Here is a 14,362-nt window from a genome sequence, read left to right as displayed (position 1 = left end):
ACACTAAAAGTGACAAAGAATTCCCATGTGCACAATGTTTCCAAGTCCAGCTCTAGGACACAGCCATTGCTAAGAAATCAAAGCAACTGCAGCATATATTTCATATCTAATTTACATATTTTGTTCCCTTTCTGTAGAAGAACTTGTGAGAAATGTTGGTGAACAGCAAAAAGACCAAAGCAGAAAACCTGCAGATGCACAATTACAGGAGGAAACAACCAGGACACAAAATGAGAGTAGTCAGGGAAGTGATGACACGCCTTTACCAAGAAGCTCCACTCCCAGTTCCTTCGTCCTACAAGTTATAACTTTCGACTGTCCTCCTAGCGCATCCAGCTCGGAGAAATTCACTAACTCTGATCCAAACCAGAAAGATCCCACCGAGGCACAGCAAGAAACACAGCCCACTGACCCATTGAATGGTAATATCTCATCACAAAACACACATCAGTCTAACGAAGTGGTGCAGGGTGGAGCTGCCGCCGTGTCTGTTACATCCCTATTAAGCTTTGATATCCATAAAATGTCCAATTAAGTAGTTGTTCGAGCCTGCAGTTTAGGAATGGCCCTTCCTCAGGCATATGTAGAAACTGAAGTGTCATCAAATAAAAAACATTTGACCTGAATAAATTTAACCTTTTTGATATTAAGTATTTGATATTTAATAGTAACTTATTTGGCTTAAAATACCAAAAATATGACAGTTGAACTCATAATTTCAAAATTATTTTAGATATGTATTTGCAACTATAGAAGTTTAAGTTACTGGGAAATTACATGAACTCTGTAGAAACCGCTTGTCATTTTCTTTTTGACTAGGTAATTCTGCTTTGGCTATTACAAGGCTTCTCACTTATTGTAGGCACTTATGATCAGAACTTCATGAATCAAATAATTTGTAATAAAAATGAATACAACTTCCCCCATTTATTTTGATCACTTTAAGCAGGTGTAATTTGATCATTAAAATAAGTATAAAAAGTTGCCATTTCATTAACAAGAAAGGTGAAAATTTGGAATGTTGAGGGGGAAGGGGATGGAATAGTCAAAGACCCATGATGATGCAATATGATGAAAATGAAAAGGGTTTTATTGACATAGGCTGTGGTCTGCACTCTGGTGATCATATGATCACCAGTGTCAAGGTGTCCAAGTGACGGTGGAACTTGATCTAAGTAGAAGGAAGGTACTGTGTGATATTCCATTTTAACTTACAAATCCTACTGAAATTGATGATAAAGTAAGCTTTAAAAGAATGGGATGTTGAGAAGAAAGTCTTACCTCTAACTCCTCCTTGTGGGCTGAGGATCCTTCACATCTTTGCATGAGCCATGAAGATCCAACTCTCTCTCCTGGTGTATTGTACATCCTTCCCCACACCTACACCCCCACAAGCTCAAGGGCTTATGATGGGCTAGATTGCGTGTTCTCAATCCATCCTGAGTAAGAGGCAACACGTGACTGCATTGCCCCAGGAGACACTAGAGAATGAATTGGGGCTCTGAACGCTACAATTCATCCCCTACTTTCCCCTTGTTCTGAGGGAGGAATATGTTACCCCACTCCATTTCATGGACCCGCTTGCTCCCTTCTCCCTCTGCCCCGCCTCCCCCACATACAAGGTAGGGACTTGTAAGCCTAAAGTCTGTCATGGCAGTAGCAGGTTTAACTTATCCTATTATTAGACTGTAGCAGCAGTAATCACTCCACCTTTTTAAGGTCCAGGTCACCTCCAGAGATTGATTTATGGTCCAAAACATCAATTGTGTCTCCTCTAATTTATCTAACAGTGATGCACCTGAGCCTTCACAGTTAAATGTCTGGCTGGAGCAAACATCAGGGCTAGTGCTGCTGCTACAGGAGGCTCAACCATAGTATGTTAGATTCACTACAGATTTTGAGATAATAGCTGAATTGCTATGAAGGTGACTTTGGCAACTAAGTGAAATGGAAAAGGGCTCATATCCAAGACTGCCACCAACAGTTAATCGTCATCCCGTTAGCAATGATGGGAACATATAAAGGGTATTGCTCATTGCTGGGCATGCTGTTGAAAGACAACATGCTAACTATAATTATTTTGGTGCCATTCTGAGTTCTGAAACTAACTTCTACTTCATTTGAAACTATTCATCCCAGATACAATGCAGGCCGGCCGACAGCAATTCCGGGCCCCCTGGCAGAACAGTCAATGGGCCCCCACACATGCACAAGCTGTGCGGACATGGTCCGCCTGACATTTGGGCAGTACTGCACCTGTACTAGCTGGTGCCCAGCGAGCTGCTGGCTGCGCTGCTGGGCACACTCTTCCAGCATGGCCAGGGCTTCCACATGCCCACCTGGTAGGCTTGCCAACTGTCTAATTGCGCCAACCCAAAGCCCTTTGCCCCACCCCCTCCCTGAGACCACATCCCTGGCCCGCCCCTTCTCTGAGGCCCTCCCCCCTGTTCACTCCATTCCCCCTCCCTCCGTCACTCACTTTCCCCCACCTTCACTCACTTTCACCAGGCTAGGGCAGGGGATTAGGGTGCGGGGTGCAGGCTCTGGGAGGGAGTTTGGGTGCGGGAAGGATTATGGGGTCAGGCTCTAGGAGGGAGCTTGGGTCTGGGGTGTGGGTTCTGGGCTGGTGCAGGGGGTTAGGGTGCAGGAGTGGGGGGGGGGCGGCGCTTACCTCAGGCAGCTCCCGAAAGCGACCGATACATCCCTCTTGCAGCGGCTCCTAGGTGGGAGGCCCAGCGGTTCCTGGTCAATGGGAGCTGTGGAGACAGCGCTTGGGGTGGGGGCAGCTGGCAGACACCCCCTGCCACTGCCCCCAAGGCCCGCAGGGACATGCCAGCCCCTTCCGGGAGTGGCACAGAGCAAGGGCAGGCAGGAAGCCTACCTTAGCCCAGCTGTGCCAGCGGTGGCTGGGGGCCCCCGAGCCCTTTTAAATCACCTGGGCCCCTGGGCAATTGTCCCCTTTCCCCCCCATGGCCATGTCTGTGGGCCTGATACACTGTATGAATGTGTTTGCTTATTTATTCATTAATTCATATTGAGCTACTGGTGGAAACATCATTTTATACAGCTATAAAACAAGTTCCCTGCTCCCAGGATCTTACAATCTAGATTACTCTGATTTGTCTTTTGTGCATCTAGAATGTGCATCTAGAGCTATTTTCAGACTAACTGGGCCACGAGATTATGCAGTAGGATGATACATTATAAGGAATCTGGACAGTCACTTAAACTGCATTTAGCTGTAGCTTAAATTTTTTTTTAAATGCATTTATTTATTTATTTATTTATTTATTTGTATAGGAGGCATTTTTGTATCCAAGTTTAATGAGTGATCAGCTGCAGGCATCATACTGTGAGACTTCCTTTCATTGATCGATGTTGAATTTAGTCTCAACCATCTGCTTCAGTGATTGCTTGCCTCCATTTTCCAACATAGATACAAATCACACTATGGAATGGAGAGTTTCTAATTTTCTTAATTAAGAAGGAATATTGGATATTAGCAAATCATTAAAGTAAAGTCACATATGAAATAGAAGGAAATCCATAATTCGACAGCACTATCTGTTTCAAATGGATCTAATGTTTGTGTGCCTATTTGAGATTAGTGAATAAATCAAGAAAACGAGTGAGATTTTCAAGGCTCATAATGCATTTGGATGCTCAGTTCCCATTAACTTTATCAGAAATTACTAAGTTATACGAAATATTCTTGTTGCCTTAAGCAAGCTATCAAAGGCTGAAGTCAGATAATGTATATTCTGTGGGTGAGCTCCCGGCTGGATTGAAGTTAAAGGATGTTTTCACCCTAGGTAGTATTTGAATTTTATTTGTTTTCTGATCATGGTAGTCTGATTTATTTGGTACATTTAATATTTCATATTTATATTTTTTCTTTCGAAAAGGAAACCAAGAATTAAAATCTATCAGAAGTACAAACTGTTCCAGTCAGTTACAACCACTGTTTGCCAGATATAAAATGAATTGGTTCTGCCCAGACTGAGTAGCCTGCAGATTCAGCAGGTTAGGTATTTTGACTGCCATTCTCACTTCAGAAATGTGTTTGATACACCTACTAAACCATTAGTTTGGGAAAGAAATCACTTCAGCACCTCCTTTAGTCTTTCTTTACTATGGGCAGTTGTTCTGATCTCAACAGTAAATCAATCTGACTCTACCATTTGTAGTTTAGAAATTTTCCTGGCCAATTCCAATATTTTCAGTTTTGTGAATCTAATAAACAGGAGGGATCTGGTGTAATTCTTGACTAAGGCCATGTCTACACTGCTCTACAATTTGGATTATGAGGGTATGAATTGCAGTACACACTAAAGTGCTGCGCTGTAATTCCCCCATGTGAACACTGTGGACATGAATTTAAAGGTCCCTAGTTTGCACTAATGTAGTCCTTTTAGGGACCTTTAAGTTCGTGCCCACATGGGGGAGCTACAGTGCAGCTTATTAACACCCCCTTTTTCTGAACTGTGGGGCAGTGTAGACAAAGCCTTAGTCACCGTGCTTGGATGTTACAGCTCCTTTTAATCTGGTAGAGTTTAGCAGTGTGCTATAGCAGGTCAAAAAGTTTCTACATGAAGTTCTTTGCTAATCGCTATTGCGATGTGGAAAACATATTACATTTTACTGAGATTAGCTGAAGTCAGTTATATACCTACAGAGGTGCCATAGATGATAGAATTAAATAAACCCAGGTTTGAATTTCTTTGTAGCAGTCTAATTTTACATTTATATTGTTGTTAATTGCATTACAGTAGTGTCTGGAAGCCCCAACTGAGGTCATGGCTCCCTTGTGCTACGCATTGCACAAACACATAGCAAGAGGCAGACCCCGCCCTTTGAGAATTAAAGAATGATGTTACCTGTGTACTTACCCACATAGAGTGTGTAACATTGTGTGTAACATTGTTATTTTCTGGATAACATTCTGCTATCCAGAAAATAGGCAATGTGCAAAACTCCAGTCTGCGCAATTAAATTAAGATTAAATGAATTTGCAACATCCAATACCAAAGGGAAATCCCAGCCTTAAAAATAAAATACTTTGCATTTCCATTTCAAAACTATCATAATTTCAAATAACCTCTGCACATTAAAACTAGTAGACCAGCCTACAATAAATCCATTCTAACTGGGGTGAATTACTTATCCTGTCACACCCTCTAACCAAGTATTTAGCGCAAAAATATAAAATAAAATAAAAGCTTGATCTATAATACCCACAATGTGTTGGGTCACTGTTGTATTTCAAAGCATTGTTGATTAAAATTGTGCTAAGTGATTCTAGAAGGAAGCCTTAAGGCAGTGGTTCTTAACCTTTACTGCAGCCTGCACCCCTTTGGTTCTCAAAATATGTTCTCACCCCCGTTATCAAAAAACAAAATATGTTCTCGCACCCCGTAAACCTAAAAAATATGTTATCACACCCCTTAAACCTAGATATATTTTTGTTTGTATATTACAGTAATCGTTAAAAATGTATAATGTTAATAAATACATAGGTGTGATGAAACAAAGTAGTTGTACTTATGTGCTTGTGCTTAATTTATGTTTTCAATGATTTACCTTCTAAAAAAATCTGGCATGTCTCGCACGAGGGCCGGCTCCAGGCACCAGCCCACCAAGCTTGTGCGTGGGGCGGCACCTGGAGTGGGGCGGCGCGGCGCTCCGGCTCCGACCGCCGGGGAGAGCGGAGCTGCAGTGGGCTCGCCGCTCTCCCCTGGCGCTCTGGCCGCCGGGGAGAGCAGAGCCGTGGCGTGCTAGCCGCCTCCAGCCGCCGGGGAGAGCGGAGCCCCGGCCGGGCTCTCCATCCTCCTCCCGGGGCTCCGGCCACCAGCGGAGCCACGGCGGGCTCGCCGCCCTCCCCCCAGCGCTCCAGCCACCGGGGGGAGCAGAGCCCCGGCCGGGCTCTCTGCCCTCCCCCCGGCGCTCCGGCCGCCGGGGAGAGCGGAGCCCTGGCTGGGCTCTCCGCCCTCCTCCCGGCGCTCTGGACGCCGGGGAGAGCGGAGCCCCGGCCGGGCTCTGCGCCCTCTTCCCGGGGCTCCAGCTGCCAGCGGAGCCGCGGCGGGCTCGCCGCCCTCCCCACAGCGCTCTGGCCGGTTGGGGAGAGCGGCCCGCGGCTGGGCTCGGCGCCCTCCCCTGCCGCGCTGGCGGGGGGGGATGGGGGTGGCGGGAGGCTTTTTTGCCTGGGGCGGCAAAAAAGCCAAAACTGGCCCTGTCTCGCACCCCCAGAAAGGGTATCTTGCACCCCTAGGAGGTGCGTGCACCCCAGGTTAAGAACCACTGCCTTAATGGAATACAAAATGTAACCATTTAAAAGGGAGGAGATAGCGTAATCCTTTACAAAAAAGTCTTTTAGAAATTGATTCGCTATATAAACTAATATAATCCATCATCAAGACTATTTTAAGTGGGCAAATGAACAACTTTCTAAAGCAACTCATTTTCCACTTTCTTGGTGTATATCATATCTAGAGTTTATTGAAAATTTTCCTCACTGGAAAATGTGGTTTCATCAAAGTCTATGTTTTCTTGGGAAAATGCCAGTTTTGTCAAAATATTTTAATTTTCTATTCAGATAGTCAAAACAAAAACATTTCTTTTAAGATGAAATTTTGAAACTAAATGAAAATTTTGTTTTGAAATGGTTGCCTTAAAAATGTCATTTTAAGTCAAAATAACAATTCAAAACAATGTGTTTTATTTTAAAATGTTTGAGTCAAAATATATACACCTCTTGCTTTCACATTTCCGAACTGCAATTTTTTGGAACATTTAGTTCTGTGAAAATTTTTGATATTCTGACTTTTCCTCCCAATTCAGAATGTAAAACTAATGTCAATATATCTGAATTTCCCTGGGATGGAAATTCTGTTTTCCAGCCAGCTGTAATCATGTCCAAGTTACTGGTATTAGTGCAAGTGTCAGTCAAATAGTAAGATATAAGTCACAGCAGTACAGAACAAGTGTTTATTGCAGTTTGTGGTGTATCATGCTGACTTTTGTACACTCTTAGGTGACAAAAGTGCAAGAGACAAATAATGTTTGAGTACAGAATAGAATTACAGAGTGTACCAAAGAGAAAGGAAGACAGTTGTGTTGTTTCCTCCTGCAGCTCATGTAAACTCTTTAGTCCCACTGGACAAACGTGATTGTAAGGCACGCCATGCCATCAAAAGAATCAATATTTGCTTCCTGCTAAAAATGTTTTCTCCTTGGGTGGAAAGGGAGGGTTGAGGGAAAAGCAAGTCAATGAGTTAATTAAGAGTCAGATGTGGAAGAGGACAATGGGATCTCTGTGAGCAGGAACAGGTGACCATAGAAGTGAAAACCGAGGTAGTTGAGAAAAGCTACCTGTTGAGGGCTCCAGGGAGTCATGAATGAATAAATTATGCCAGCAGTGAAAGTGAAATATAGTTTCAATCTTCTCAAGTATCTGTTGTTACCATTGAACATGGTATCCATCCATCCATCCTCCTCATAAGGCAGCAAGTACTTTTTCATTTAACTTAACAATGTAAAACTTGTAAACTTGCCATGGTATTCATTGTCTTTACTATCTAACCATCAATAACAAAGAAGAACACATTATTATTATTTGTATTCCCATAGTGCCTAGAAGTCCCAGTCATAGACCTCATTGTGCTAGGTGCTGCACAAACACAGAATGAAAAGAGAGTCCATGCATCATAGATCTTACCATCTTAGTACAAAATGAGACAACAGAGGGATACAGACAGAGTGACAGAACCTTTGCTTTATATAACCATTGAGAGGAAACCACACTTGCTGTGCAAAAAAGGAGACTATACACAATGTAAAACTAAAAATGACTTAAAAAGTGCTGTGGTAAAGGAAAGAGTTGGATGGAATACCCTTAAATACATTTGTCCTGTAAGTCCACTCAAGGTTTTATGCTCTGTATAAGAACTAGTATTTTATATTTTCATAAAATTCTGTAAATATTTCTATAGAACAGGGTTTGTTTGGGATTTTAAAAATAGAAAAAAATGCAGATGAACATATAACGAGAGATGAATTCTATACTAGTGCTTAACATCCTTCAGGCATTTCCTGCCTCTTATACTATTGGAGCAAAGGATCTGAAGCTGTTATACCAATGTATTTTAAGAAGATGCCATTTTCCATTAAATCACCTCTTCTCCTAAACATGGAATAAGAACTTTGCACATTGCCATATCTGATGCAATGAGTCTGTAGAACATCAAGAGCTTTAGGCAGGGTCCCTAGCACCTGCTGACAACATGGATCAACAGATACTCTCCCACCTTGTTACAGATGTCTTGTGTTGATGTGAATAGCCAAAAGGGTAAATGGTTATCATATGATAGTCACCTAGTTTAAAAAAACTGTCCTCACAGTCTTTAAAATAGCCTGGATCCTTCAGGATAAAGGGCATCAGCTAGTATAGAGAAAGCAAACCAAAATATGCTGAGAAGATGACTATAGAATACAATGAAAGAGATCATGAGCAATTGGTTCTACAGAGGCCTGGTGCTCTATGAAAAACATAAACTATCTAAAGCAAGTTGGTTGTGGAATAATAAAATTCCCTGTATATATTACAATTCTTAGGACCTTGGTATAAATAATGGAATGATCTCTGAACATCACTATGCCTTGTTCATACATTTTGCCATTCATTTTCAAGAAAGCAAACACTATTTCGCTCTTCAGCTGAGACTTCCAGAGAGTAAATGGTGCTCTCATCACATTTACAATAAAAGTCCATAGAACCGTGCAGTTTATCTGTGATACCCAAAGGGTTGGGTCTTCGATACAGTGAGAGCAAGTGTCTGGTGTAGAAGTGATGTAGTAACACTCAGCAAACAAGAGAGACATTATAGTAGGGCACTATCAACATCCTCACTCTGAACTGGGAAGAGAGTGTTCATTTCATCTGCTAATTCCAATGTGCTTCCAGAGTACCCATGCATATCTCTCATGCAAGGAAAAGCAATTTGAGAACTGCTACTTATAAATAGTACAGTTGCTCATTTAAAGTTAGGCACATGTGCACAGATTCAGTTGTACCATTTACTGAAACCTCTTAAGCTGCAGAGCAAAAACACATATTGCTAACCCAATGGAAATAAGTAAGAAAAAGAATATACATTCTGCTTGGACTCTTGGGCATGGGTTTCATCTGACTACACTGGCACAAATTGTGCAAAGGCATCTCTCCTCTGTAACATGTGAATAATGGAAAGTGTTTTTAGATATTAGGGGTCTTTTATGTTGGGGGACATGATTGTGTAAAAGCTACTGTTCTGGTGTGAACTGGCCTTTTTGGGGCTGGACTAGCTTCTACTTATTCAAGCAAGGAATGTCTACCATATATCTGTAACCCCGGTGCCCTAGAATATGGGGTAAGGTTTGGCTCTTAAAGCCAGTGCAGTGTTGGGGAGAGGAGTATAGGGAGAGAATGGACTGGTGATCAGTTTGTACCACATTATGCCTTTTTATCACAGGGAGGTATAATGCCTCCAGAAAAGATGAAGGAGGCAAACTCCACCATGGTTCTTGGGACCCCTGGGTAAAAGGTACACCCCTTCTCTCCGGTGATGGCCTTTAAGTTACCAGCCATTTTGTATGCAGAGTGGGGCCCTGACTATGCCCCCACCCACACTGACATGCTCCTTTTGGATGGGTGTGCACCACCCTAGTGTTCCCTTTGCACTTCTGGGACCACCTCCTTTGGGTGTGCTAGCAGGGAGGGCTTATCTCTCCTGGGTGATTATAGCCTTTTTCTTTTCATTCCTGGGCAAATTTGGCTTCTGATCCAACCCAGAGTTAGTTGCTCCAACAAGCATCTCTCAGTTTCTCAGACATTTTTGCATGTACTAATGTGCTACCCATCACCATAGTATCTGCCCACCAAGTGCCAGCTCCCATGCCAACAGTTTCCAAACAGTGGTCTATGGAGCACTTGCTGGTGCTCTGTGGAGAGATGGCACAGGGGCTTCTTGTTTTATGCTGAGAAGACCAGAACAGATGTGAGGGGAGAGTAAATGACGAGCAAAGGGAGACAGCATGATTAATTTTTTTAATAGGATAAAACACAATGCTTTAAAGACAACTAAAATACATAATTTTCCTAATGGAAATGAGTAAGCAACTACTGCAGTCGCTACAAAGATGTGAAGGGATTGTAAATGCAGGGCAAGGTGGTGTCACCATGCCTGCACACAGAGAGGGGGGATGGTCCTTGACACCCTATATCTACTAAGAGGAGGTGCATGCGATGGCAAAACTTGGGATCTGCTGTCCTAGCACCTACTCTGAGATTTAACTCTTGAGGGCACTCCTAGTTCATTAACCAAACCTGATTCCTGCTCAGGCCAGCATTCATGCAAAACTGACCATCAAAAGTTTCCAAGGAAACACCTCCTGAAAAACAACTTATCCTTAATGTGTCAAGAAATACCAACATTTAAGAAGCCAGTGAATCTGTGATTAAAAATGACTGACTATAGCATCAATCTCTGTGACAGTAGAGGACTATCCAGTAACTACCAGTAGTATAAAACACACATGGGCAGTATCAATTGATCACTCAAAGCCTCCTGGAGCATAACCAGATAGAATAGCAGCAGGAAAATCCAAATCAGCAATGTGGCAATATAATTTATGTTGGCTCAGATTACATCAGTTGATCACTCTCTGGCATATAAGTGTCAGTCAAAGGAGACATGGTAGATTCCTGAACCCCATTTCATACTTTTCCTTGCACCAGGTGTAATTATTTACATCAGTGCAAAGGGGTATTTGGTAGTATTTTAATCTACTTTGATGCTGGTGTAAGGGGCTAAACAGGGTGCAAAGCAATGCTGAATCAGGGCACTGACCCTTAAATCATAATTAGGAGAAAAACATATGCTGATGTGCATAAAGAATAAGGTAAGATCAAAGAACAAAGCAATTGAGCTTTGATCAAAATGCTGCTCAGAGAAACCTTGCCTGACCCATACTCCTTTGGAATATGCAGTTCCATCAAAATCAAAACATTTCACAAAATCAGATCAACTTTGCTGGAATTCAACTTGGAAGGGAAAATGGAGGGGAGAAGTTCCAACTATGTCCAGCTGTCCCATTTTGAGATTGTAGGAACAAACATTTCAATTTCTTGTTCTGAAACTTTTTTTTTTAATTTTTCATTATAGCGTATAATATGAACTATAAAAAGTTGAAATCAAACTGAAATAGGTTGTGTGACCCAAAATGAACATTTCTTTTCAGAATTTTACTTCATGGAAAATTTTGAAATTCTCAGTTTTTATTTCAGTTTAGAATGAGGCCAGATTCAGAAATCTTGAAATCCTTTGCGAAATGGAACTTCCATCCTTCACACAGCTCTGATAAACATCTTTAGAAAGGCAGGCAGAGGGGGGCTGACCTAGCTTTCCAAATACTAGAGCATGGCGTTCAGATATGTGAAACTGCAAGGGACTGAGAGCAGGGGTGAAATCCTGGCCCCACTGAAGTAAATGGCAAAACTACCACTGTCTTCAGTGGCACTAAGATTTCAAACCCATAGTGAATTCAATGCTTTTTCTCCTCTTCCATCTCCTTCCCTCTTTGGTATACTCTTCCTCGGACACTTCTCTACTAATCATTCTGTTTTCAAGCTAAATTCCTCTTCCTTTTGTTTCCTCCCACTTACAAACTATTGTTTGTCCTCCTTTAAAAACTCTTCCTCTACTTTAATTCTTAGCTTCTAATAGTGCTTCCTTCCTCTTTCAAACATCTTCCCCTGCCTTTCTCTATCTCCCCATCTGTTTTCCCTCTACTTCCCTGTCCTTCTGTTTTTCCTTGCTTTCCTTCCTCCACAATCTGCAAACCGGCTGTAGGTTTTATTGGTGCAAATTAGTGACCACAACATGCATTTGATTGTTTAGAACTGAGCAGCAAACTTATATTCAATGTATTTGACATATTTCACCTCTTTCTGTAGTGGCAAATTGTCCACAGTTTTTAATTTTCTATATTCAAAAATATTCACAAATAATTTTTGTGATCTAAATACTGTTAATTGTGACTATTCAAGAACTGAAATTCAAGCTGTGTTGCTTAGTTTTGAATTAATACATAAGTCACGTGGTATTGTTTCAGTTAGCAGACTGGACAAATGGAACTCTTAAAATTAGGCTTCGATTGCAAATTTACAGTATCATTCTTTTTCCAGGTAAAACTCACCCCCAAAGTGAATTTAAGTAGCCATCTTCGGAGGGGTGAAGTCCCCCCAAGAAGCAGTTGAAATTTGTACAGAAAATATATTTATCTTTTTTCTAATGCTTCATTAACAATAGACTAATAAAAATTGCTTTATATTTGTCTCAATTAATGTTCTGATCCAGTGCTTTCATTCTGTGTCTTTCTACATGAGTAAATGAAAATGATTAAACTCAATCCCACATATTCACTCTGAAAAGGAAGTAATGATTGAAATGTAAGTATAAGATAGGCAACCTTTGGAAAAAGAAGGAAAAATGTCCTACTCAGATGTAATACTACAATGTGTTATCCACAAGACAGGTTCATATTATGTATGAAAACGTAAGCACATTCTGTTGAGTTGATTAATGTCTTAAGGTACATTCCCATTTGTGTGTTTTTCAGGTGAGCCTAAACACTGTCAAAAATCAGAAGATATAATAAAAGCCACTGAACAAAAACATGCTGTGATACACAACTAGATTTGCTACTTCTTAAAGGCTTCTGACATTTTAGTCATGAGAGGTAATTTTACCATTTTTACCATGTCATAATTCTGTAAGTTTTGGTTGTAAGCATTGCAGGGGGATATTAATTGATTTGTAGTATTAGAAAAATTATTTCCAGTGGCATTTTAAAAAAAACATAGAAACATTTCTGTTACTTGTAGGTTTTTTTACTAATTTGTGGGGCCAACTGACGCTACAGCATCTCCTTAAGAAGTGGGACAGAGTAGAAGAGGGAAAGACTGATTAAAACCGTACCTTAAGTTTCTTTGAATTCTTCTCTTTTCCAGGCTAAATAATCTATCTGAAATGTATCACTATAAGAATTGTAAATACTTGAAGTTTCATGGTAGAGCATATGTCACATCATGTATTTTCATTTTAATTCTGTTTGCAGGAAAAACAGAACAGCACTACAAGTTCCTAATTCAGCTTTCTGTGAGGCTATCATCTCCTCTATGTACTCGTTCTCGGACCATGCCATTTTTATGGACAACCATTGGACAAAATAATGATAGTTAAAAACCATAAAATCCTGAGCTGGTAACTCGAGGCACTTAATAACTCTCAAGGTTTCAGATGCATTTGTAACTGGTTTATTTCCTCTTCTATTTTGCCTTCTTAAACCTAGCCAGAGTACTTTTTCAGCCAAAACTTGGACTTCATTTTATTTGCATCACTGAAACCAGTCGTTGCCAAATGAGCATGAGATACGTGTTAATATATAAGGCACTTATCATTTGCACTGGTTTGCTGTAAAACTGCTGGTAACCTTGATCTACATCCAACGGAAATGGAAAGCCAAACTGAAACTGGCACAGACAATTGTTTATGCATTCACACTGCAAAATGATATTTAAGTCCCACTTGTCAGATTTCTTAAAATCTTTGGAAACAAATTAGAATGTAGACTGTACAGAGAAATGTTAGTGTTGTACTAAGCAGCCCATGTGAACAATCCATGTATCCTGATGCTGTGGCTGCAATTTGGAGAAAACTTGGTGTTTAATGAAACCAGCCTTTGAAATATCGATTGAAAACCTGTTAAATAATTGTCAATGCTAAGATCAAAATGTTCTAATACCATGTCCTATGGTGTTCAGTAAGACCTTGGCAGTGAAGTCATGCCTGCCATGGAGTTAGGTGTATATTGTTCGAGATCAGGGCAGAGGAAATAGATACAAGAATGTTCAAGTGACACTTTGGCTTCACTTAAGCAAAACCATGTATAAATAGTCTGCAGATGGTATTGTAGCCCCTTAGACTGAGCAGGAAGGGAAAATTTGGGGCCTTGTGGGTGATTCTGTTCATATGAAAACTCGGTGACATGGAGTCAGGATAATCCATGCTGTATTTGGTTTATTTACATAAATATTCACACAATCCTGTTTCCCCGAGCAGCAGTAGAAACGTATAGCAATCAGGCAGTTAGTTTCCAGCCAGCACAGTGCCCAAGGAGTGGCTCCCTCCCTGCCTCAGCTTCCTTCCAGGGTCACACATGACTACTTCTCCTGGCTCACTCCCGCTAACCCACATAGCCTGCAATCAACTGCTCACCCCGGCATCTGGAATCTAAAGGGAAACCCTGTAGCTCCCACTGCCCTCTG

The 14,362-nt window shown here is 41.3% G+C and overlaps 1 protein-coding gene across 20 annotated transcripts in view; it reads left to right on the top strand.

The window, feature by feature from the left end:
• PDE1A (phosphodiesterase 1A) overlaps window positions 1–13,817 on the top strand; it is a 284,525-nt gene extending 270,708 nt beyond the window's left edge. For 16 of the 20 annotated variants that reach the window (XM_065561932.1, XM_042860653.2, XM_065561937.1 and 13 more), the window contains one exon: window positions 138–630. In XM_065561932.1, coding sequence (XP_065418004.1) covers window positions 138–535 — 398 coding nt within the window. In that variant the 3' untranslated portion in view covers window positions 536–630. Of the gene's footprint in view, window positions 1–137; window positions 631–12,654; window positions 12,775–13,152 lie in introns of those variants that run through there. The other 4 variants (XM_065561933.1, XM_042860654.2, XM_065561945.1 and 1 more) reach the window with 3 other exon arrangements.
• The last annotated feature ends 545 nt before the right edge of the window (window positions 13,818–14,362 follow it).

This window comes from Chrysemys picta, chromosome 11 (genome assembly GCF_011386835.1).
Source record: "Chrysemys picta bellii isolate R12L10 chromosome 11, ASM1138683v2, whole genome shotgun sequence".
Taxonomy (NCBI): Eukaryota; Metazoa; Chordata; order Testudines; family Emydidae; genus Chrysemys; species Chrysemys picta.
The sequence above is the reverse complement of the archived record's forward strand: the minus strand, read 5'-3'. Positions and strand labels throughout refer to the sequence as shown.